The 23,534-nt window shown below is 50.5% G+C and overlaps 1 protein-coding gene across 4 annotated transcripts in view; it reads right to left on the bottom strand.

Moving 5' to 3' along the window:
• The window catches only part of SLIT1 (slit guidance ligand 1), a 178,784-nt gene extending 155,955 nt beyond the window's left edge, over positions 1-22,829 (bottom strand). For all 4 annotated transcript variants that reach the window (XM_081550601.1, XM_081550609.1, XM_081550594.1 and 1 more), the window contains exons 1-2: positions 22,182-22,829; positions 2,169-2,240 (exon numbers count right to left, since the gene is read on the bottom strand). In XM_081550601.1, the coding sequence (XP_081406727.1) occupies positions 2,169-2,240; positions 22,182-22,759 (650 nt within the window). In that variant the 5' untranslated portion in view covers positions 22,760-22,829. The remainder of the gene's footprint in view (positions 1-2,168; positions 2,241-22,181) is intronic.
• Between the last annotated feature and the right edge of the window lie 705 nt (positions 22,830-23,534).

Below are 23,534 nucleotides of genomic sequence, written 5' to 3'. Positions count from 1 at the left end.
GAAGCAAAGAGACAAGGACGGTTCCATGATGGTGGACAAGGACTCCTAGAAATAGCTGGCACGAGGGAGTGAAACAGGAGCAGTGCCCGAGACCACACATTCCCGAGCCCTGGCCTGAGTCAACACCTTTCCAGCTTTGCAAATTTCCAACACGGGCTCCTCAGCACACTCAGCCCCGACAGCAATTTGTGCTTCCAGCCCTGACCACTACTGACCCTCTGAAGCTGTTAGCAGGGCAGAAGGCCATGGGGAACCAGAGCACTAGACCACTGCTCCAAAGGCAAGCTCAGGGAAGCTGGCACCCAGGCAGCAGGGGCTGGCTCTGTATTCCTGGTGCACACGCCCTTCTCCAGCCCAGAGAGCACATGTCCACGGGGCAGAGCAGGGGGAACTGACCAGTAGCGGGGGGAGGGGAGCTTGTGCCAACTGGACACAGCCCACACATGCAGCAAACACATTCTGCAGTTGGCAGACAACACCCACTCTGCCAGTGCCCCTACTCTGCCTGCCCACATCTGCTGCCAACTGAACCACCTGGCTTGGGGGACTCTGCCCCTCCTCACTGCCAACGCGCCCTGAAACCCAGAGCATCTGGCTGACAGGGCAGCATTTTTCACTAGCAGATCACTTGCTGCACGGTAATTTCTAAGCTCATCAAGAATGTCTTTCTCCCATGTTTTCCCCTCCCTCTCCTCAAGCAGGTGGCTTATGGGGTCCCACAAGGGCCTCAGATGAGGTTTGCGGCAGGGCAGGGGGCAGAAGCTGCTACCGGACACTTCTCTTCCTCTGCTTTGTTTCCAAACACCTGGGCTGTTGAGGAGTTATGCTGGAGGCTGGGGGCGGGGTGGGGAGGTAGGGTAACATCAAGATGGAAAGGGGGCTTCCCCAGACTCAGAGGAGGTTCCTGGAGCCTGGGAAGGGGTCAGAGTCAGAGGTTCTGGAGAATCAAAAACCCCTTCCCCAGTGATGGACAGCTATGGTCCCAGAGAGGATCAGCCACAGGCTCACCAGCTCCTCCAAAGATCTTCCGAGCCACAGAATCAATAGTTCTGAAAGAACTAGGTCCCAGGACCCCTGCATTACCCCAGAAGTAGGGAATGAGGGACCCTATGACCATAATGAATTTCCTGCCAGCCAGGTGGGATGCTGAAACTGGCTCAAAGTCGAAACTGAGCTGAAGCAGAGAAAATAAAGAACTGCAGCTCTTCCCTGCACAGCCGAGTTTGTAGGCTGAGACATTCAGAGCAGGAGACTCCTCACTCCTCACTCCTCACTCCTGCCCAGCCTGACAAGGCAGGTGCCATGGATAACTCCTTTGCTGGCTGCTGGCCAAGCCCAACAAAGCCTGCCACCTCCAATGTCTGCCACTACTAGGCACCTGAAAGGGTCTCCTCTGTCCTCAACTGCCCCCAGTCACTTCCTCCTCAAATCAAGGGGTCTGTGACCTTGCTGGGAAGTCTTTCTGGCGCACAAGTTCAAAAGAGCTGTGGAGACTGTTACAGACTGCATCGGGCCATTCCCCTCCCCAGAATTCATACACTGAAGTTCTTGGGATTGTGTTTAGAGGTAAGGCCTTCAGGTACAGAATTAAGGCTAAATGAGGTCTTAAGGGTGAGGCCCTACTCTGACAGGACTGGTGTCTTCATAAGAAGAAGAGACACAGAGATGTCTATGTGCACACAGGCAGAAAAGGCCACATGAGGACACAGCAAGAAGGCGGCCAGGAGCAGAGGCCTCCCCAAACCAACCCTCATGGCATCCTGGCCTTAGACTTCTAGCCTCCAGAACTGTGAGAAAATTAATTTCTGTTGTTTAACCACCCAGTCTGTGGCCTTCTGCTATGGCAGCTTGAGCAGACCTGGTCTTCCCCCACCCCAGCAGCCAGCCAATGGACAAGGCAGACCCATCTGCCCAGGTCCTGCCAGGCAGTGACCACTGGTACCCGCTCCACACCCAGTTTTCTTGGTTATGTGTGAGGCAATGGCCACTCCGGGCCAGGACTTAGCTGCACGTTGACACACTGCTCACGGCACCCCAAGACTGATGAGGCAGGGGAGGGGCCCTGCTGGCCTACATCCCTACAACCCACAGCCAGGGCTCTGCCATGAGACCACTGCTGAGTGGGGAGAGCAGGAGAAAAGTTACAAGGGGCAGCATCTCATACTCACAGCACCCGCAACTGCTTGAGTCCCACGAAGTCGTTCTTGTGGATCCGAGTGATGTTGTTGCCGTTGAGTTCCCTGGTGGAGGAGAGGAGAGAAGGAGATGGTGAGCTGCCCATGGTGGTCCTCAGGCCGGCACTCAGCTCCAGGATGCCTCTCCATGTGGCTCAAGTCAGTCATCTCACCAATGAGACTGGGTGTTTTCCAGCCAAGCTCCAGGACCCCAAGTCTTTGTTGTCCTAGCAAGCTGGGGGACTTCCCTGGTGGTCTAGTGGTTAGGAGCCTGCATTTCCACTGCTGGGGGCATGGGTTCAATCCCTGGCCAGGAAACTAAGGTCCTTCATGCTAAGTAGTGCAGCCAAAAAATAAAAAATAAATAAAAAATAAAAAAAAATAAACTAAGACCTCTTTGCAGCAGATGTTCAACCAACAGGAACACTCAGGGCCCAGGCTCACTGCTGGGAGTGCTCCAGAACCCCAAAACATGGCTTTTGCCTTGAAATAGCTCAGTCTCATTGAAAAGACAAGACATTCACATAGGAAAGAACTTGGAAATTAGCTAGAGAGACTCCTCAGGAAGAATCGCCATTGAGCTTCAGTTTCCTCATCTATAAACTGGGGATAATAACTTTTTACCTCACAGGATTAAAATAAGGCATTAACAAGTAAAGAGCATGGCCCACACATGGAAAGGACCCCTTTAGGGATACAACCACCATCCCCTGCTGGCCCTGGCTCCCACGAGTTATCCATATCCTGAGCAGGAGACAGCAGGGAGGGCCGTGACATTTAAGGAGCTGAGAAAGTGGGACTCAAGCTGAGGCCCCAAAGACAAGGCAGATCCACAGCAAGAGGGACACAGTGAACATACCAGGGAAGGAGAAAATCCGGAATGTGTGGGTATCAGGGGAGGATTCAGGCTGAGGGTTGGGAGCCATGGGAAACAGGATTGGGGGAAGGTGGGTCCTGATTGAAGCAGGCCTGAGAAAGCAAGCAGAGGACAGACAGGGAGCCCGTGTGGCTCCAGACAGTAGCTGCCTTGAGACCAGTCCTGCAAAGAGGACAGGAGGACAAGGCCCAGGCAGGGAGCCCCAATCCCATGACTGCAGTGGCTCCTCCCCTCACACCATCCTGGCCTCCAGTTCTTCCTCCCTCTCAAGGCCATCCTCCTCCCTCGGCCCTCCCAGTCATTCCCTGAGCACCCTGGACGTGGACCCCACCTCAGAGGCCGACTGGCCACATCTCCTTCCCCCTTTCACCCAGCCTCCCAGGAAAGCTCACTCGGCCTCTGCAGGCCATTCCTCTTCATGGGAACCCAGTCCAGCCTCAGAAAGGGAAGCCACTCCAGGGGTCAGGCACTCCACTCCTAACAGAGTTCGTCCATGGAGCCACACACAGCGGACTCTCATTCAGGCCCAGCTCCAAACCCAGCTATCACCTTCACACCTAACCTGTCTTCCTACGCAGCCGCGTGCTCCCAGTCACATGGCCTCTTCCTCTTTCTCACCATCATCATGGTCCCCGACACACTTAACAACGACCTAATAGCCCCCATCCCAACACACACACACACACACACACACACACACACACAGTTCCTGCAGTCCAGTCTCCTCATTTACCAACTTTGGTCAAAGGTTCCAGCTGTAGCCACTGTCCCAACCCAAGTTCAAGCTACTTTGAAAAACACCAAGTTCCCTTTCCTAAAAGTGTTTTGGAAGTGTGATGTTCTAGAACTGCTTCCATCAAAAGCAAGGCGATACTGGTTTCCACACACTTGGGGAGCTGGGCTTTGTGTGTAGCCTCACAAGACGCTGGAAGGCGGTTACTGTGTCTTACAGATGAAAAGAGTCTCAGGTGCAGCACCTTCATGAGGTCACACCTGGTGATGACAGAGCAGGGATCCCAACCTGTAGTCATCTGAGGCCCTTCTTCCTCCCACCAGGCCAGGGTCTCTCCCCAGGTTGACAAGCTGGTAATTCATTCAACCCATCACTGTCTCTGCCCTTCCCCTGAGCCTGGTTCCTGATCCTTCAGAGCAGCTGGAAAAATGCGTTCCCTGCTCCTCACCTCTTTTCTAACAGGATCTCTCTGAGAGGCTTGCGGTCTGTCCAAGGTAACGGAACCCTTCCCACTCTAAATGCTAGGGATGCCTTCTCCACTCGAGACGGGTTCTTTTGAAAGTAAAGGACTCTTTTTGTTGAACTAAACACTCTCCCCTGAAACAGCCACCTCTGAGCCTCTCTTTGCTGCTCCTTTTGTAACATGACCCTGCTTCAAACAATGAGAATGTCTTCTTGAAGTCCTGAAACCTGGTCCCCTCCTTTGGGCTATCCTGTTGAAACTTTCATCCCTGAACCCCAAACCTCAAGGTTTTTGATTATAAAGTTATGTTAGCTTTGATTATAAGCACAAAAATGTGAAATTTAAATGGACAGCAACAGAGTAGCATTTCGTTAGGTTTCAGTGCCTCTGTGAAACTGAATGCCATGCAGCCATTGAAAATGGTAGAGATTCCTTTGCGTTGACCAAGGAAGACTCCTTGATGCAGCACTTGGGAAAAGGGTTTCAATACAGCTTGCATGCCCTGAGCCCACTTATGTAAAAACACACAAGCTATAAGTAGAGGTCTATGCACAGAATGAGTTTGCTGGGGGCGATTTGCCACATTCCTTTTTTCTACATTGTTTGAATTTTTAAGAGATCTATATTTTTTAAGCCAACAAAATAGGCAAGTTATGGCACTGAAAAATAAGAGTAATATGTGTACATTATTGAATTTTTTCAATTTCCTGAAGAATAAAGAAAAAATTCAAATCATACATAAGCTCATCACCCAGAAAGAACCCCCTGTTAATATTCTGGAATATTTTCTCTCAGGCCTTTGGATACAAGTTTTATATTGTGGAGACAATTTGACAAATATTTTTTGAAGACTTGCTATTCGCAAAGCATTTTGCAAGGTTCTAAAGATACAACAGTGAGTGAGAAGTAAATGGTATACACACCTTCTACAATGTCATTCCCTGCTCGATCTCCACTTATGATCTTGATCAAAATGAAGGATCCCCTTCATTGGATATATCAAGTAAAGAGGCATGCCCTGATTCCTTGTTACTGGAACACGTGGGCTGTTTTGATATTGCTCAATAATAAATAATACCACATAAAGTTCAGTGGGCATTTGGGAGGAATACATTCCTGGAAATGGAATTACTCAGCCAAAGGTCATGAGAAATCTGTTGAATTTTACAATCATTCACTCATTCCTTCTCACGGCAACCATGGTTCATCAGGCAATTGACTACAATAATTATTCAATTCACAGGCAGCAAAATGAAGCAAAGACAGATGTTAAGACATATCTGAACAAGGCAGAGCCCAAATGGAGCTTAGAATCCCTGAGGATGGAATTCCCATAGGCAGGCAGACTGTGGAGGAGGATCGCAGGGACTGGTGATGATGCTGTCATTTACCTGCCTAGCTCCTCGCCTTTGCCACCAGGCTCCACTGAGCAGACTCTGGGGCGCATTCCTCAGCCATCAGTGGACTCCAACCTCTCCTTCTCACTTCCTGCACCCCCTCTCCACTCCCAGTCTAGAAAAGACCTGGGACAGGCAGACAGAGGAGGACAATGGTGCAGACAGCAAAGCAAACGCAGCCCTTCTCTCTGGAGGCCCTGCTGGTGGCTTCCAGGCAAGAATGTCGACAGAGGTCCACCCACCCCCTCCCAACCTCCCCCATCAGCCTTGCTCTGTAACTCAGAGTTAAACTGAATGCCTCTTCTCAAGGGAGAGCCCTCAAGAAGACAGCCTGTGAGGCAGGCGCGGCTCTCTTTGGGCTCCAGGTCCCGGGCTGCAGCTTAAGAAATCATTATGGCCACTTAGCCTGACAGAATGGCCTCCACTGTCCCCACTCTCTCCCCTCAACCGGGCAGCCCATCAGGATCGAGTTTCCAACCCGGCAAGGCCACTTCCCCTGGAACCCTCAGCACAGGCTGCTGGAATGAGGCAAGGGGGTCATTTCTCACCAGTGCCTGATTCCTGCAACAGGTGGTCCTTGAATGTTGCCATGGCGACCCCTCCCCAGCAAGCCGTCTGGGAAAAACGGAGAAGCTACTGTGACCTTCAGACCTTTGCAGCCAGAGTGGCCAAATGGGGTGGGCCCTCTGGGGGCAATTCTCAGCCTTGCTTCTCAGGAAGAAGTTAGGATGCAGAGCTACCCTGGGCTCCCCAAGGTTCCTGCCACCAGACCCCACATCCAGCACTTCTCTCTACTGGGCACCTCTGCATGCAGGCTCTGAGCCAACTCTAAGCATACTTCATTTCATCTCACCACACACAGTAGCCTACGAGATGAATCATGTTTTCTCCATCTTGCTGATGAGGAAACTGAGGAAGAAATTGGTGACGAAATTTCCCCTGTGCCAGAAATTGGTGACGAAATTCCCCCGTGCCACACAGCTCATAAGCAGTTGGGCTGGGACCAAACCACACCAGGGCCATTGCACGTCCAGCTCTTTCCCCTTCATCACGAGGTCTTGCGTTGTGGGATTCTGTCTATCCCACCCCTCACCTTGACCAACCGTGCCTTGGACAGAGCTGAGAACAACTTAGATAGGACATCCTGGGGCCCTATGAGAAGACCGTGGGCTCTACCCAAGCAACACTGTCAGATGGCTAAGAGCTCGGGCTTTAAAGCCAGATTATCTGGCTTCAAATTCCTGCTCTACCATCACTAGCTGTGTGACCCTGGGCACAAAGTTCAACTTCTCTGTGCCTCAGGTTCCCCATTTGTAAAATGAAGACAATGATAACACCCACCTCTTAGAGATGTGGTGAGGTTTAAATGAATGACTTGACTACTTCTAAAGCACCAAGAGCAGTGCCTGGCATTCATAAATGCTCTCTGCATCAATATTGCCTGATGTGATTACTCTTACTACTACTGTTGTTGTTGTTGTTTTGTTTCCCACAAGGACCACAGCCCCACTAGAAGGCTGGTGCTGGCCTAGCTGGACCACGCTGAGCAGGGAAGAGCCAGCTGCTCCTGCCCTGCAGACCCCCAGATGCTGCAGATGCCCTGAGACGGTCCTCCCTCTTCCAAAAGTAATGAGTCTGCATCCATCCTTCTCCCTGATCCTTCTCACCAGGAGGAAAGACACTCCAGTGGCAAATGGCCCTGATTCCCATCTGTTCCTGTGTGGTCTCAACCTGAAAGGGAAACCTTGGTGGTAAAAGATTTTGGAGAAAATCCTCTAAAGCAAAATTACCGAGAAAAAAACAAAAACACACCAGGATTTCTTGAATCCTCTCAGGAAACAAGAATCTGATCCCCAGCGTCTGGGTGTTTGTGATAAACCAAAAGAAACCCTTGGATTTCCTAAAGCTGCAGGAATAAACACCCTGGGCCCCTCTTGGGGTATTCTGGGGGCTCCTCGAACTTCACAAGCATTTGTCACGGCGCCGGGGATGGGGGGTGGGGGTGGGGACAGCCACTCCTGGCGCTGGTTCCCCCACCAAGGGCCCAAATCTACAGTGGTGATCGGGAGGCTCAGCGCCCTCTAAGTTCCCTTCCTGCCAGGTCTCCAAAAACTGAACACAAGCACTCTGTGAATGAGACAAGCCTTGAGGCTGGGGGACTGTATTCCTTAGTTCCTTTGAAATCCTACCCTGGTCAACTCCACAGCCCTGAGTGTCTGTATAGTCAAATGGGAGAACCCAGGGAAGGAAGAACTTCCCTGCCCAGCTGCTGCCCCCACAGCAGCGGAGGGGCCCCCCCACCCCCACCTGCGGGCGGATGGGCTGCATGGAGCGCCGAGTCACACAAGCAGGCTCCCCTCATTCCCTCTGGCTCCCTTCCAATCTGTTCTCCAGGCCACAGCCAGAGTGATCTTTTCAAGATGCAAATCTGATCATGTCACTCCCCACTTAAGCCCTTCAATGAACCCCCATCGCTCTTGGAATCAAGACAAAATCTCCTTAACATGGACAACATGAACTTCAAGCTCCCATGTGGCCACCCCCATGTTCCCTATTCCGATTGGTGCCCTCGGATGGCAGGGCCTTTGAATTTGCTGTTCCCTCTGCCTACACATTCCCTCCTTCCTCTTTGACTAACTAATTCCTCCCAATTGGTCCAGCCTCCCCACACATGCCCACAGGGCACTCCCTCTGCTCTGCAGCCCCCATCAGGGGCAATTTTATATGGATTTGGGGGGTTCCTTGACTGATGTCTCTACTCCCCCATGAGGGTATAAGCTCCCTGAGGACACAGACGGTCAGTTTTTCCTCATTATTGTATCTCCAGGGCCTAACACAGTACATGCACCTGATACCTGAGAGATGTCTCAGTAGGTATTTCTTGAATGCAAGAATAAATTTGCATTAAAACTGACATATTCCAAATAGCATTGGGTTGGGTGGGTTTTCCATGTTTCTCAGCTCCTTGACTCAAAAAATATAAAAGAAAGAAAAAGAAAACTGACACTAATTATGAAATACTCTTCCCAAATGGGCATCCACCAAGGAAAGCTTTACACACAGAGAACACTGCTGTTTCACCAACAACCGTTCCATAGCCCACAGATTAAAAGGTTGATTTTTCCTCAATCCACTTGTTAGAAAAATACCAGCCCCCTGGCTTCAGCCACCCTGCTCCTCCACTTTCAACAACCAGCGCTTCTGTCTCAGGGCCTTTGCTCTCCTCCTCCCGCCAACACCCACAGCTAGCTCAGCCCTCATGTGCTTCAGGCCTCAATTCAAACGTCCCTTCCTCTCCACCGCCTCCTCAGAGGCTCTCACTTAGCTCCTCCTCCAGATCTAGACGTCTGTTTAATACAAGGTCCTTTGGTAAAGGCCAGCCTCCCCTGCCCAGGCTGTGAGAGGTAGAAGCCACATCTGTAAGCCATCACCTGTGAGGGTGCCTGGCACACAGTAGGTCCTCACTAAGTAGAAGCCAGAAGAACAATCCTGCCCATGGAGCCTGGCTGCTCCCTGCACATCGAGACCAAGGCCTGGCGCGTACTCACATCACCCCCCAGCCTTCCCCATAGTCCTCAAGCCTCAGTGGATCATGACCCAGAGGCTCCTCCACCCGCTCAGTGGAGCCCACGGGGCTGGCACTAACTTCAGGACTGGGGCCGCCCTCCACCGTGTGACGAATCAAGAAACTCCAAAGGTGAGAAGTCAGGGGTCCCACACCAGAGCTGATCTGCTACACATCCTGGTCTGCCCAGACTCCTGGACTCCCATCTTGTTTCTTTGGCTTGGGGACTATACTATCACAAGCAAGGGGCTCATTTAAGCCTCATCATAGCACCTGGCTGTGACATAGAGCATTTAAGTAACAGCTCAAGATCAGCCAGCTGGTAAGTAGGTTGAGAACATGAGACTTTGAACCCTAGCATGTCTGACTCCAGGGTCCAGGTTTTGGGTTTTGTTTTTTTTTAACTTTAATTGCTATAAAATACATATAACAAGATTTGTCATTTAACCATTTCTAAGTGCACAGTTCAGTAATGTTAAGTACATTTGCACTGTTGTACGACAGACCTCCAGAACTTTTTCATTCAGTGAAACTGAAATTCTACACCTGTTAAACACTAACTCCCCGTTCCTCCCTCCCCCAGCTCCTGACAACCACTTCGGTCTGAGAATTTGACTACTCTGGGTATCTCAGATAAGGAGACCTGGCTTATTTCACAATGTCCTCAGGGCTCATCCATGGCATAGCATATGTCAGAATTTCCTTCCTTTTTAAGGCTGAATAATATTCCATTGCCTGTCTACAGGTTTTGTTTATCTATTCATCCATCAGTGGACACTGTGGTTGCTTCCACCCTATTGTGAATAATCCAGCTATGAACATGGGTATACAAATATCTTTGGGTGTACAAAATCCTGCTCTCAATTCTTTCGGGTATACACCCAGACACAAACTTGCTGGATTATATGGTAATTCTATGTTTAACTTCTTGAGGAATCATCATACTGTTATCCACAGCAATTGCCCTGTTTTAAATTTCCAGAAACAACTCAAAAGGTTTCCAATTTCTCCACATCTTTGCTGCCACTTGTCATTTCCTGGTTTTTTTATAGTAGCTGCCCTAATGGATGGGAGGTGATCAGGACTCAGCCATTAATCCCAACTCCATGGTGTATTCTGTTCTGAGGCCCAAGTGCACCCCAGTTCCTTCACTATTGAGGTCCAGTTTCCTTCTTGCCAATGCCATTCTCAGGTCTGTGGCCTGCCCCGAAACCACAACCCTAGAGACAGGCTCCACTTCCAGCCACCAAGCCTCCATGTCCAGCACCTACAAGCCCCCTCTCCACTCACTGCCCACCCCAGGCCCCTAAGAGTTCACCCACCAGCTAACTCCCTGACCCTGACCTTCACCTGCAACACCAACTGCCAGCATTCCCCAGCCCCTAAGCTGGACACCCCTCCCTATGCCAGCTTGCGACTTGGCTCCAGCCAGTAAACATGTGCAAGCAGGAATCAATCTTGGCCAGTTCCCCTTTGTGCCCTGGGGCTAAGCCCTGACAGAGGTTTTGTAGGTGCTAAATGAACGTCTGATGAGTGAATGAATAAAGCCAGGCTTTATCAAGATGGGTAGTCAAATTTAAAAATTAAACACAGGACTTCCCTGATGGCACAGTGGATATGAATCCGACACCAGTGCAGGAGACACAGGTTCAAAGTCTGATCCAGGAAGATTCCACACGCAGTGGAGTAACTGAGCCCGTGTGCCACAACTACTGAGCCCGAGAGCCGCAACAGCTGAAGCCCGTGGACCTAGAGCCAGTGCTCTGCAATAAGAGACGCCGCCACAATGAGAAGCCCACACACCACAATGAAGAGTAATCCCCATTCGCTGCGGCCAGAGGAAGCCTGTGCACAGCAGTAAAGACCAATACAACCAAAAAAATACAGAAAGTTCAAAACAAATTAAATATGAACACATCTCAGAGCCTCGAGTCTCAGAGCACCACTTACCAGCTGGCTGTTTGACCCAGGACAGATGGCTCCACTTCTCTGAACATTCTCCTCATCTACAAAGCAGTGGTTAAGTACAGCCGGCTTTCATCCCCCTTTTCTGGGGGTTCCACCTCCACAAATTCAATCAACCGCAGATCAAAAATATTCAAAAAAAAATTCCAGAAAGTTCCCAAAGCAATGTCATTTACATTGTATTTACAACTATTTATATAGTATTTATCTCATATTAGGTATGATAAGTAATCTAGAGATGATTTAAAGTACAGGAGAGGATGTGAGTAGGTGATATGCAGATGGTACACCGTTTTATAGAAGGGACTTGAGCGTGGGGGATTTTGGTACCTTGGTGGTGGTGGGTGGGTGTATATACTGGAACCACTCCCTCAGGATACTGAGGGAAGACTGTAATGCCTTCCTCCCAGGATGGTTATGAGGAGTGAAAGTGAACGTAAGTAAAGCATCTGGGTCGGAGCCTGCACACGAAAGAAAGGGCTCTGGATGATCACCACCAACACCATCGCAACTCCCTCCTTGATGCTCTCCATCTCTGCTCTTTGACCTGGCACAGGTCCTCCCCGCCTGCTCTCCCCAGGGCTGTGCCTCTTTTCCACAGTCGCCTCCCGCCCCTGTCCCCACAATGGGACTCCAATCCACCAGCCTCTCTGCAAACATCTGAGCCCCGCGGAGCTCCTGTGCTTGATCTCTCCTCCGGCAGACTTCCTCACCACCTACTCGCTCCCCACCATCTGCTTCCGCCTTCCACTTCTCCCAGGAAACCGTTCTGCCCAGATTTGCCAATGACCCCGAATCGCAGCCCCAGAGCGTTCCTTGGCCCTCATCCTCAGACAGACTGGCTGCTCTCCACACAGTTAACCCTCTCCCCTGCCCCATCTCCAAATGCCTTCTTCAGCTTTGGCAGTGACTGCACCGCCCAGGTGGGAATCACAAACGTTGAGTCAGGGCCCCTGCATTAAATCCAGGATGAAAGCTCTTCTTGCTCCTCCCCAGCTCCTCCCTGGTGGCTCTCCCTTCCAACTGCCCTTTGGGCAGTCCTCCTGCCTTCAACGGATGCACTTTCTTCACCAGGAAACTCCAGCACCAAATAGTGTTTCACAGCTCCTCCCACAGCTGAATCACCAAAATGGCCTTTGTCTTTAAGACCTGCTGACTCAACAACTCTGGGACAGGCCTGGGAATCTGCATTTATACCAGCTTCCTAGGAGATTCTTTTTCCCATTGACGTCTCTGTCCCACTGCCCTCATGGATCCCACCACTTTCCTAGGAGACCCTCCCAACTGTCTCTCCAGTCTGAACACTCAACAGAATCACCTTCCCCTATTCCTACCTCTAGAGTTATTTTTTTCACATAGTTTTTATTGACAATTCAAACAAAAGAGGAGAAGCCAATTTCACGGCTTCTCCTCAAGGATCAGTCACCCTACCCAACTTTACTCTGCAAGATCATTCTCCCAAGCTCAGGCCATGGGGTCACTCATGATGGTCCCATTTGCTCTTTCTGCACTCTCAGCCTCAGTCCAGGTCTGCCTCCTCTCATACCCTGGCCTCTACTGTACCCTCCAAACCCTTTGAGGACTATGGTAGCTGCCTGCTGCTGCTATAACAAATTACCACTTAAACACAAGACAAATACATTATCTTACAGTTCTGAGGATTAGAAGTCTAAAATCAATCTCACTGGGTTAAAGTCGAGATGCTCCCAGGGCTGCAATCCTTTCTGGAGGCTTTAGGGGGAAATCCACCCCCTTGCCTTTTTCATCTAGAGGCCACCTGCATTCTTAGGCTCATGGCCTCTTCTCCACATCAGTCCAATCGCTTGCTTCCATTGTCACATTTCTCCTGCTCCTGACTCTGACCCTCCTGCCTCTCTTTAGGAACACTTGTGATTTTGCAGCATGTGTGCTCAGTTGCTCAGTCATGTCTGACCCTTTGTGACCCCATGTACTGTAGGCCTCCAGGCTCCTCTGTCCATGGGATTCTCCAGGCAAGAATACTGGAGTGGGTTGCCATTTCCTCGTCCAGGGGATCTTCCCAACCCAGGGATCAAATGCATATCTCTTTTGTCTCCGGCATGTCCAGGCAGATTCTTGACCACTGTGCCACCTGGGAAGTTAATGATTTTGTTGAGCCCTCCCAAGTAATCTAAAATCATCTCTTATCTCAAGATCTTCAACTTAATCACATCTGCTCAGTTCCTTTGTCCCAGTAAGGTAACATATTCATAGGTTCCAGTGATTAGAATGTGGACATCTTAGAGGACCATTATTCAGCCTACCACAATGACCACATTTCCTAAAGCAAAGATCAAGATCATGAAATGTCCTACCACAGGTTTAAAAAAAAAATTCATTAAACACATTTTTTTGAACACCTACGATGCACCAGGAGATGGAAATACAAAGATACAGGAGACACAGTCCCTGCCCTCAGGAAACTCAAAACCCAAGGTACCCATCAAGAAAACCACCTTCTTAAAAAGAAATAAGATTTTTCTTCCCTACAGAAGAATTACGATTAACAAATGTAGAAGGAATGAGGGAAATAGAAAAGCAAAATTGGATAGTAATGGTTGCAGGCAACATCCATTAATGGATTCTAAAATTAGTAGGTGAGAATTTGAGGACAAAAAGGATATTACACACTCTCAAAGTATCTCCTTCCAAGTATTTAACAATTGCAAGTGTAAAAATAATGTTATAGTGGTTAAACCTGGCAGACACCATCTTAACCAAGAAATCAAGATTAACATCACCAGCAGTGACACAGACTGATGTCATCCACCTCTGATAGGACGCTCTGGGAAGAGTACATCACCTTGGTGACATTCTTGACAAAACACAACCTCAATCCAATTGGGAGAAAACACCAAACGCAACTGGAGAGCAGTCTACAAAATAAATAACTAGTTATTTTTATAAATGTCAGGGTCATAAAGAACAATGAAAGACTTAGGAATTATCGCAGATTGAAGGAGACTAAGGAGAAATGACAACTAAATGCAATGTGGGCTCTTGGGTTGATCTTGTAATGGAAAAAGACACTGGTGGGAAAACTAACGGAATGCAAATAAAGTCTATACCTGAGCTAACTGTAGTGTACCAATGGTAATTTCTTGGTTTTGATTAGGGAATTATGATTAAGAAAGATGTTAACATTAGGGGAAGCTGGATAAAGGGTGTATGGGAATTCTCTCTACTGTTTTTGCAAATTTTCTAAAAGTCTAAAATTGCTTGGTTTTCTTCTTTTGTTTTGTTTTATTTTATTATTTGGGTGTGCCAGGTCTTAGCTGTGGCACGCAGGCTTTTAGTTGCAGCGCTCGGGTCTAGTTCCCTGACCAGGGATAAAAGTGTTTTTTAAGTTTCTTAAAAGAATAAAAACACAGCAGTGATAGAAAATCAGCTGTCAGAAATCACAGTCACCACAATCAACTGGTGAGCTGCCGTCTATGGGGTCACACAGAGTCGGACACAACTGAAGCGACTTAACAGCAGCAGCAGCAGCAGCAGCATAACCAACTGGTCTTCCCACCACCAGCTATTCTCTCCCTCCACTGATGGTCCACACCAAAATCAGGAGACAGAATATCTTAAAACACCATTTTGCACTTGTTACTCTCCACTCAAAACCCCCGGGGGCAAGGACTTAAAGGGTCTTCTCAACAGCACAAGGGAGCAGGCTTGAAGAGGCTCCCACTGGCCAAATGTGAGACACTCTGACATCAAAATAATGTACTAACATTATTACAACTTATAACCAAATGAATAAAATAATAATCCGCAGTCCATACTATTACAAATAAATAACAAACAGATGGAGAAGTTGAAGTTCTTCCTTGCAGTGGGATGCCAGGTAATACATAGAGAAAAAATGATGGAGTCAGAAATTTCTCATCACTGGTACTAAAACTAGTGAATGAAAGTTTGATGAGCAGGATATTTACATGACCCCAAAGTATCTGCTGGCAAGTTAATTATTAATAACAAGAGGGAAGTAGTAACTTTTCAGCAGAGAAGCCAAGAAGACACCAAATTACCAAGTAATCAAAGCTAAAATCACCAATATTGGGACAAATTGACATCATGTGTCTTCTGACATCACCCACTGAGAAGGACACAACATTGCTTGTTCACACCCCGGCAGAAGTGTGTAATCTGAATGCAATCATGAGAAAAGAGCAGATGAAGCCAAACTGAGGGGCATTCTACAAAATAACTGGCCAGTATTCTTCCAAAATGTCAAGGTCGAAAAAAAGAAAGGCTAAGGAACCGGTCCAAATTAAAAGAGATTAAATAACCATGACAAGCAGATGCCCTGTGTGATCCTGGACAAGATTCTGAACTTGGGCAACAATAACAAAAAAACAGCTACAAAAGACATTATTAATACAAATGATAAAATTCTAACATGAACCATGGAGTAGATTATAATATTGTACCAATGTTAAATTTTCTGATTTTCATAGCCTTACTGTCCTTAGAAAAATACACACTGAAATATTTAGAGGAAAAAAGTTATGCCTCCAATCTACTCTTAAATGGTTCAGGGAAAACAAAGTGTGTGTGTGTGTGTGTGTGTGTGTGTGTGTGTGTGTAACATGATAAAGCAAAGTGGGCAAAATACAAACAACTGAGTCTGGATAAGGGATATTCTTTTGTTGCAATTTTTTGGTGTTTGCTGCTGCTGCTGTTAAGTCTCTTCAGTCATGTCCGACTCTCTGCGACCCCATAGACGGCAGCCCACCAGGCTCCACCGTCCCCAGGATTCTCCAGGCAAGAACACTGGAGTGGGTTGCCATTTCCTTCTCCAATGCATGAAAGTGAAAAGTGAAAGTGAAGTCGCTCAGTCATGTCCCACTCTTCGAGACCCCATGGGCTGCAGCCTACCAGGCTCCTCCATCCATGGGATTCTCCAGGCAAGAGTACTAGAGTGGGTTGCCATTGCTTTCTCCATTTGGGAGATGGAAATATTTTTAAATTGGGCCATGGTTTTATCTGCACAACTCTGTAGATTTATTAAACATCACTGAATAGTAAAAATGATAATGATAATATAAAATTTTACACACACACAACCCCCAATGGCTCCCCATTCCCGTGGGGAATGTGTGCCCACCTGTTACTTCAGTCTCCCCTCTCAGAACTCACCAACACAAACATTCACCCCATCAGTTGGGTCTGCTCCTCACTCTCCTTCCCAAACATACGGCACTCACCTCTGGATGCCCCCAGACTCCTTTGCCCTGGCTTCACCGCTCGCCCACCTAAGTCCTGCCCAAACTTCAAGGCCCGGTTCAAATCCCACCTTCCGCAGGGCTCCATCTCCTCCTCTATGTCTCACTCCCATCTCCTCATCTCTAACATCCATGGAGTACTTTCTACATGCCAACATTATTCTAACCATCTTATGTGCACTATTTCATCTGAAGTCACGGCCCTACAAGGTAAGTGCTCCCATTTTACAGATGAGGAAATTGAGTCATTCGTGAGCCGGCCGAGTTTTCTCAAGTGGTAGCTGATGAAGCCAAGATTCAAACCAGACCATTCTCACACCCAAGGCTGCCCTGCTCACCCGCTGTGCTCTGCGTCCTGCATCCCTGTAAGCATCCTTACACATCTGTTCTTTCACAGACAGACCTTTCTCCAGCCTCCAGGCTGCAAGCTCCCAGAGGAGCGAGTCCGTACCCTGGACCTCTCCAGACACTGCACACGGCAGGTGCCCAACAGCTGTTTGTCTGCCGCAGGCTGGGATCCAGAAAGAAGAGGAGGGGGTCTCGAGCTTAAAAAGAGAAGCCAATTCTCCACCCCGAGCACATCGCAGCTCCCTGGCTACTGCCCAAGGCCCGGCCGTCATCTGCTCTGGGTAATAAGTATTTGTATGGCGATAATTACAGCATTTGGGAAGAAAATCCCATTAAGCAAGAGTCCTGCCGAGCTGCTAATGCCGGCACAGAACTGGAGGCGGCAACTCCGCCAAGCTCCCGTCTGCTCCCAGTAATGTGGGGGCTGCCTGTCCCCCCCCGCCGCCCCTCAGCTGGACCCCAAAGAGCACGGCCACCCCTGCTGGCAGCCTCGGGCAGCCTGGGCCACCACAGCAGGCCTCCTGCCTCAGAAATAGGGCACCACAGAAGGGGCAGCCAGGTCTCCAAGTCCATCAGTGTTCCCTGGGGATCCAGAGCCCCTGGAGGATGCCTGACGAGAGAGTATGGCTGTGCTGGGATCCAGCATTGAGTGGTGCCCAAGTTCCTTTCACAGCCCTGCAATTCTCTGTCACCTTAATAACAATAATAATACTGCCGTTTATTGGGCACTTGCTGTCCGCCAGGCCCAGTGCAAAGTGCTTCTCCCAGCATCACCACATTCAATCCTCAGGACCACCCTCTGAAGCAAGTCCTGTCATCACCCCCATCTTAGGGGCGAGGAAATGGGAGTCTCAGAAGTCACACTTATCTCAGTTTGCGATTACTTGATTCTTCTCATATTGTGTCATTCATCTCCATCTCCCCTGCTGGACTAAATTCGGAGAGAGAGGGGCGGTTTCAATTTCCAGCCGGGACTATTCATTCGGCACCATGCAGACACTCAAGAGACAGCTATCTGTTGAGTGAGTGAATTAAACCCCATAACCTGCCCATGGTCCCCACAGCTGCTGAATGGCAGAGAGGGGCTAAACAGCTAAGCAATCTGGCCTCAGAGCTGTCCACCCTACAGAGAGGCCCTGCAGGACACTGACCTGCACCCCAAATCCTAAGGGACATGGGGCAGCCCAGGGAAGGAGCACTCTGAGAGTCAGAATCCAGCGTGCAACCTGGCCAACACTCAAATGTTTTTCTCCCCCTACACTCTCTCCTGCCCCACCTGAACCCTCAAGCCTTCAACGCTTCTCCAGTAATAAAAATAACAATCACCTCACCTAACGTTTGAATCACAAAGCATTTTCACACACGAAGTCTGGTAAAAACCCAGAGGTAGCAGGTGTCACTCTCCCCAGAAGCAGAAGGACAGTAGGACACCCACCATGTGCCAAGTGAGCCTGCAGGTCCTCTATACGCATGCTCTCACTTAATCCTCACCATCAATCCACAGTCGTCACCCCCTTTTACAGATGGGGAAACTGGGTCTCAGGTCTGATGGAGTGGCAGCACCAGGCAGCACCACCAGTCACTCAGAGCCCAGCAATAAGCCCAGCACACCTGCTACTAGAGACATGAGCCTCTCCAGTAGCCAGTATCCCCTACACATCACAGCTCTCCAGTGCAGGAGACCAGAGTCCTGCCCTGACAGCCCAAGCCCCAGAGGCAGACATGGCTCCTGTCTGGCCCTCTGAGCCCTCTCACTGCAGCCACCACCCAATCACTATTTGGAATTCCAAATAGGCTCCCAGACAATCAGCCTGAGGGTGCCCTGGGCAGTCTTCCTTGGTCACAACCACCCACCCCCATTGAAGGAGGCCCCCAGACACAGGTGGCTAAGCTGAGAGAAGGCAAGGGCCTCCCAGGCCCCTGCAGTGGGCAGGGAGCTAGGGCAGAAGATGGACTGGCTAGGAGGCAAGGGAACTTATCGAGGAAAGCAGGAACATAGACCCCCCCCAGGGCCCAAAGGGCAGGAAAAAATGCTGGACCTGGAGGAAAACAAGCCAGCAGGCCTTCCCAGGGCCGTCTCTCCATCCTCCAGCCTCTCTCCTCCCTGTGTCCTACACCCACAAGGAGCATCAGTGGCAAGCCTGGAATACAAATGTCCAGGGTCGAGAGGAGAAGTGGCGTCCATGCGCACTGCACACTCTCATCACACTCTCTGAAACATTCTAGTCCAAAAGATTTTTTTTTTAATCAAAAAAAAAAAAAAAGACCCAACTGAAAGCCAAGGTCCTTGAGTGGAAGAAAAAACAATAGTGGCCATGACGGGGTCCCTCTGAGTCTGGGCCCTACAAAGAGACAAGCTCCCAGGCCTCCTCCACCACACCCCCAACCTTGCCCTGGATTTCAATTATTCCTCTGCAGTGAATTATTCAGCAGCCTTTCCCCACTGGCCACCCGGCCCACAGCCCCTCTGGCTGAACCCATTTCCTCAATAGCTCCGGAGCCCCCTCACCCTTTTCCCAGAAGTCTCCACAGAAAACCAATGACAATTTCTTCCCACGTGGGGAGACGTGCTGGACCCCGAGGTATGGAATACATGATCATAAAGTTGCTGGGCCGCACAGGCTGCTGGAGAAACTGCCCGGAGGACAAAAGACAAACGAATGCACAGCTGCGGTCTATAAAAATTTCACAGCCTCGGAAGAAGCCGCTGTTTCGGGCTCTGATACTGCACGACACCCATATTGATTAGACAGAGCATTTGCCACAGTTATTTTGAGTCGCCCAAGGCCTCTCTTCAGGACGTGTTTTCCTCTTCAAATGGCTCTTTCGCGGCCCGTCTATTGAAAACGCAGACTCCCTTGACTTTCACAGCCTTTCCCACTCTGAGAAGTCATGCACACAGCAAGGTTCAGACCTGACAACTCACTCCTATGTCCCAACCCTGAAGTCTCCAAAGGAAAAGTCCAGATAGAGATAGGCCTTCCTGACCCTTCCCAACCTCAAGTCCCATCACATCCCCCTGGACGTGGCATGTTTCAGCCCCGCAGCAAAGCTGGTCCGTTCACCCAGCAGGCCGGGCACACTCACATTTGTAGGCCTTTTGCTCGTGCATTCCCTGTCCGGGCCACCTGCCCCCTCCCCTTGGCAAAATCTGACCCAATCACTGTTGGGTCCCAAAGTACCCTCATAAAACAGTCTATCCTCTGAGAACCTCCTTCACCCGAGAAAAGATCTTCTAATCCCAAAGCTTCCCCCATGACCCCACTCTGCTGCCAGAGCTTACAGTTCCCTGTCCCCTGCCCTGTCCTCTCAATGGTACATCCCTTGAGAGCAGGGGCTTGCTCACTCCCAACTGGAGCCTCAACACCCAGGGCAGCTACTGGCTGCCTAAATGTTTGCTAACTTAAGTAACAAGACTCTTCTCCTGATCCTATCATAATGAAGATGGCTCTCATTTAGCTGGTCTCACAATGTACCAAGCACTTTCCACACATTATCTTCAGTCCTCACAAGAACCAGAGACCTTATGTATCAACAGCCTCCTTTTCCTGATAGAAAACAACAAAGGCTCAAAGAAGTTAAGTAACCTGCCCGAGGTCACACAGCAAATGACTGACTTTACACCAGGAAATTTCACTTACATCTCATTCTGATTTGCAAGAGTTCAACAGTTCATCAAAGTTAAAACAGACCTTGTCCTCAAAACTAAAGGTGGAGAGAGAGCAAGAAATGAGACAACTTCAAGATTCAGACCCAAAAGCAAAGGAGAGGGGCTAAAATTCTCAGACCTAGGCTGCTACCAGGGTAACAGCTACAGGAGAAATGCCCCAAGGACAAGGCAAAGGAACAGAGAGGAGGTCCAGAGGGAACAGGTGTGGAGGGTGACCCTGAAGCCTTGGGCATCCTCTAGACAGATTTCTGACCTGTTCCTCTCCAGGACCACACAGGATCCCAAAGGAATGTCAGTTTGTTCTAGCCTCTCCTGATGCAGCATCTTTCCCCAGCATCACAACACACACACACACACACACACACATGCACACACACACATGCATCAATTCCCATCTAGATTACATCTAGATTGCAAATTCTCTCAACCCTCCACGGGAATTTTTCAGTCTCAGCCAATGTGCTCATTGCTGACCTTGGTACAGAGTTTGATCCAGGAGACTGTTCTCCCCAGGGTCAGATTTCTGCCTCTGACCAGCTAGGAGTCATGAAAATACACTCAAAAGTTCTCAAGAGCCACTGCAGGGGCCCAGGAGTGTGAGAAGAAGAAGGCTGGTTTCAAAGGGGCTGGCAGCCTCCTCCCAAGTCCAGTTCAAAAATCTCCCAAGGCATCTACCTCTACAAGCAGCACAAAGGCCCCGCGTGAGACCAAAAATCTACACACACAGCCCATGGACATGGAGACTCTCCCAGCTTCATGCAAATGACTGAGGTGACCCCACAGATCCCAGGAATTCACACACACACACACATTCTGCAAGAGAATCGGGGAAAACAAATTATATAGGTCTATAAACACACACGCAAGCTAACCACATACAAACATGCTAACCACTCACACGCTACAAAGCTTAGCCAGTCTAGAAAGGGCTGAGTTTTCTCGAGAATTTATAAGTGGGAGACAACAGGCTAAGAGAAATGATGTTTTTTTATGACTTGTCATGGTCAATGTTTTTAACCTCGTGTCTCCCACTCCTAGTTCCTGACCTCTCAGCATTATTCACGGCCTCCTGGTCCGGGTCACATCTACCCCTCTCTGGGTACTGAATATAACATATCCCAAGCCTCAAACCCCAATTCCTCACGTCCATTGTCTGTCTGGGTTGGGGATGGCTGGATGTGTGGTAGGGGACCATGCCTCCTACCTGCAAGGGAAAAATCCTAAAGGCTCTGGGGCAAACAATGGGGAGCAATGCAGTTGGGGGGTGAGTGGGGAGGAGGACTAGAAACTTCAACTTCATCCCCTCTTGCTGCCCATCAGCAACCTGCAAGCCCTCAGAGCCCAAAGGCACAACTTCCACTCAGAACACAGACCGAGCCCCATGTGCCCAGAAGGAGCCACGGTGCGTGGTGAGCAGGAGGCACGTCCCTCCTGGGGCCAGCAAGGCTTTCTGGCACCAATTCATAGGCACCCTGGAGAAACCAAGTACTGGCGCAGTGGGAAGGCCTGCGATACTGAGCTCAGGGTGCAGGTGTGAGGATGGGAGCTGACAGCCCCACAAGGGCCCTTCGAATCCCAAGAAAAGGAAACGGCAGCTCTCCCGGCTCCTGGCCCCTGGCAGGCACTGACTCCTTTATTCGCTGCAGAGCCCAGGCCCCGACGGTCTTGCCCCCCATCTTTGGCCCTGAATTGCGTCGGGGTGGGAAGGCAACCTCCGGGCTCCCGCGGGCTAAGGATGGGGACCATACTCACAGGCGCTCCGTGTTCCGCGGGATGTTCTTGGGGACGGCCCGCAGCCCGGTGCCGTGGCAATCCACCGTGGTGCCAGCGCAGGTGCAGAGGGCGGGGCACCCCGTGGCACCCAGGCGCCACGCGGCTGCCCACAGCAGCAGCCAGAGCGCGGGCCGGACGAGCAACGCCGAGGGCCCCCTCGGGGGTGTCAGCGCCATGGTGCCCTCACCGCGTCCCGCTTCCGCGCCAGACGGCGGCAGCCGCTCACCATCCCCGTCCGGGGTGGCCTCCAGGTGCAGTCCCGGGGCAGAGCCACCGAGGAGACCGTGAGCTTGTACGCTGCGCCCTTGCGGGCTGGGGGGCACCTTGCTCCTCCAAGCGCCGGCGCCTGTGCGCGGACGGAGGGAGCGCGCCTTGGGCGGAGGGCGCTCAGCTCCTCTCCGTTTCTCGCTGGCTGCGTCTCCTTCCCTCCCTCCAGCTCCCAACTGACTGCTGCGAGGAGGAAAATGGGCAGGCCCCGCGCGCGCACGCACCCCGCGCACACACACATACACACACACACACTCACACCCGCACGCTCGCTCCCACCCGGCAGTCATCCATCAATCGAAAAGCACACAACCAGAGCCAGACTCCTCCCCACCCTCCCCCCACGCCCCCTCCCCACCCCCGCCTCCAGACTACCACTCGCCCGCCGCTGCGAGAGCGGGCTTAGTTTCAAAGGTGGAACATCCGACAGCGGGCAGGGGCTGCGGGGGAGTGGGGGGCCCACAGTTGGACCTGTCACGTCCCGACCTTCGCCAGCTCTACACACACACACACACACACACACACACACACACACACACACACACACACCCCGAGGATGCACACACTTGGACGCAGGCACCCGCAGCTGCAGCTGCTGGTCCAGAGTGGGGGGAGGGGATCTTCTTTTGCAGCCTGGACCCCCTTCCCCAGGCGATAGCCAAGGTTTCCCCGATGGCAGAAACGACTCTAGGGCCCCACCAGACTTGCTTTTTCAATCCTTGGTGAAAGGACGCTCCCCAGCCCGCGGTGACCTCACCTACATCACTTAGCCTGAGACCTTAAGGGTGGAACAGGAGCACCAGGCTGTGTGTGTGTGGGGGGGGAGGTGGCAGTACACAAATGGCAAAGGCCAAGCAAGTTTCCTCCCCTCCCTCACACATTCTCTGACAAGATGGCAGCAACCCCACTTCTCCAAGGGGAGTGCAGAAGTTAACTCCCCCCCAGAATGAGAGTGACCCTGATTTGGACAGTGGCACTACTGGGAGATGTTATTTCTGCCCAGGATTAGGCAATGCTGGCTTCCAAGAATATCAATAGGGGTTGGAAATTCTGCAAATATCTTAG

This window comes from Giraffa tippelskirchi, chromosome 2 (assembly GCF_054371585.1).
Source record: "Giraffa tippelskirchi isolate mGirTip1 chromosome 2, T2T-mGirTip1v1.2.pri, whole genome shotgun sequence".
Classification (NCBI taxonomy): Eukaryota; Metazoa; Chordata; class Mammalia; order Artiodactyla; family Giraffidae; genus Giraffa; species Giraffa tippelskirchi.
The sequence above is the reverse complement of the archived record's forward strand: the minus strand, read 5'-3'. Positions and strand labels throughout refer to the sequence as shown.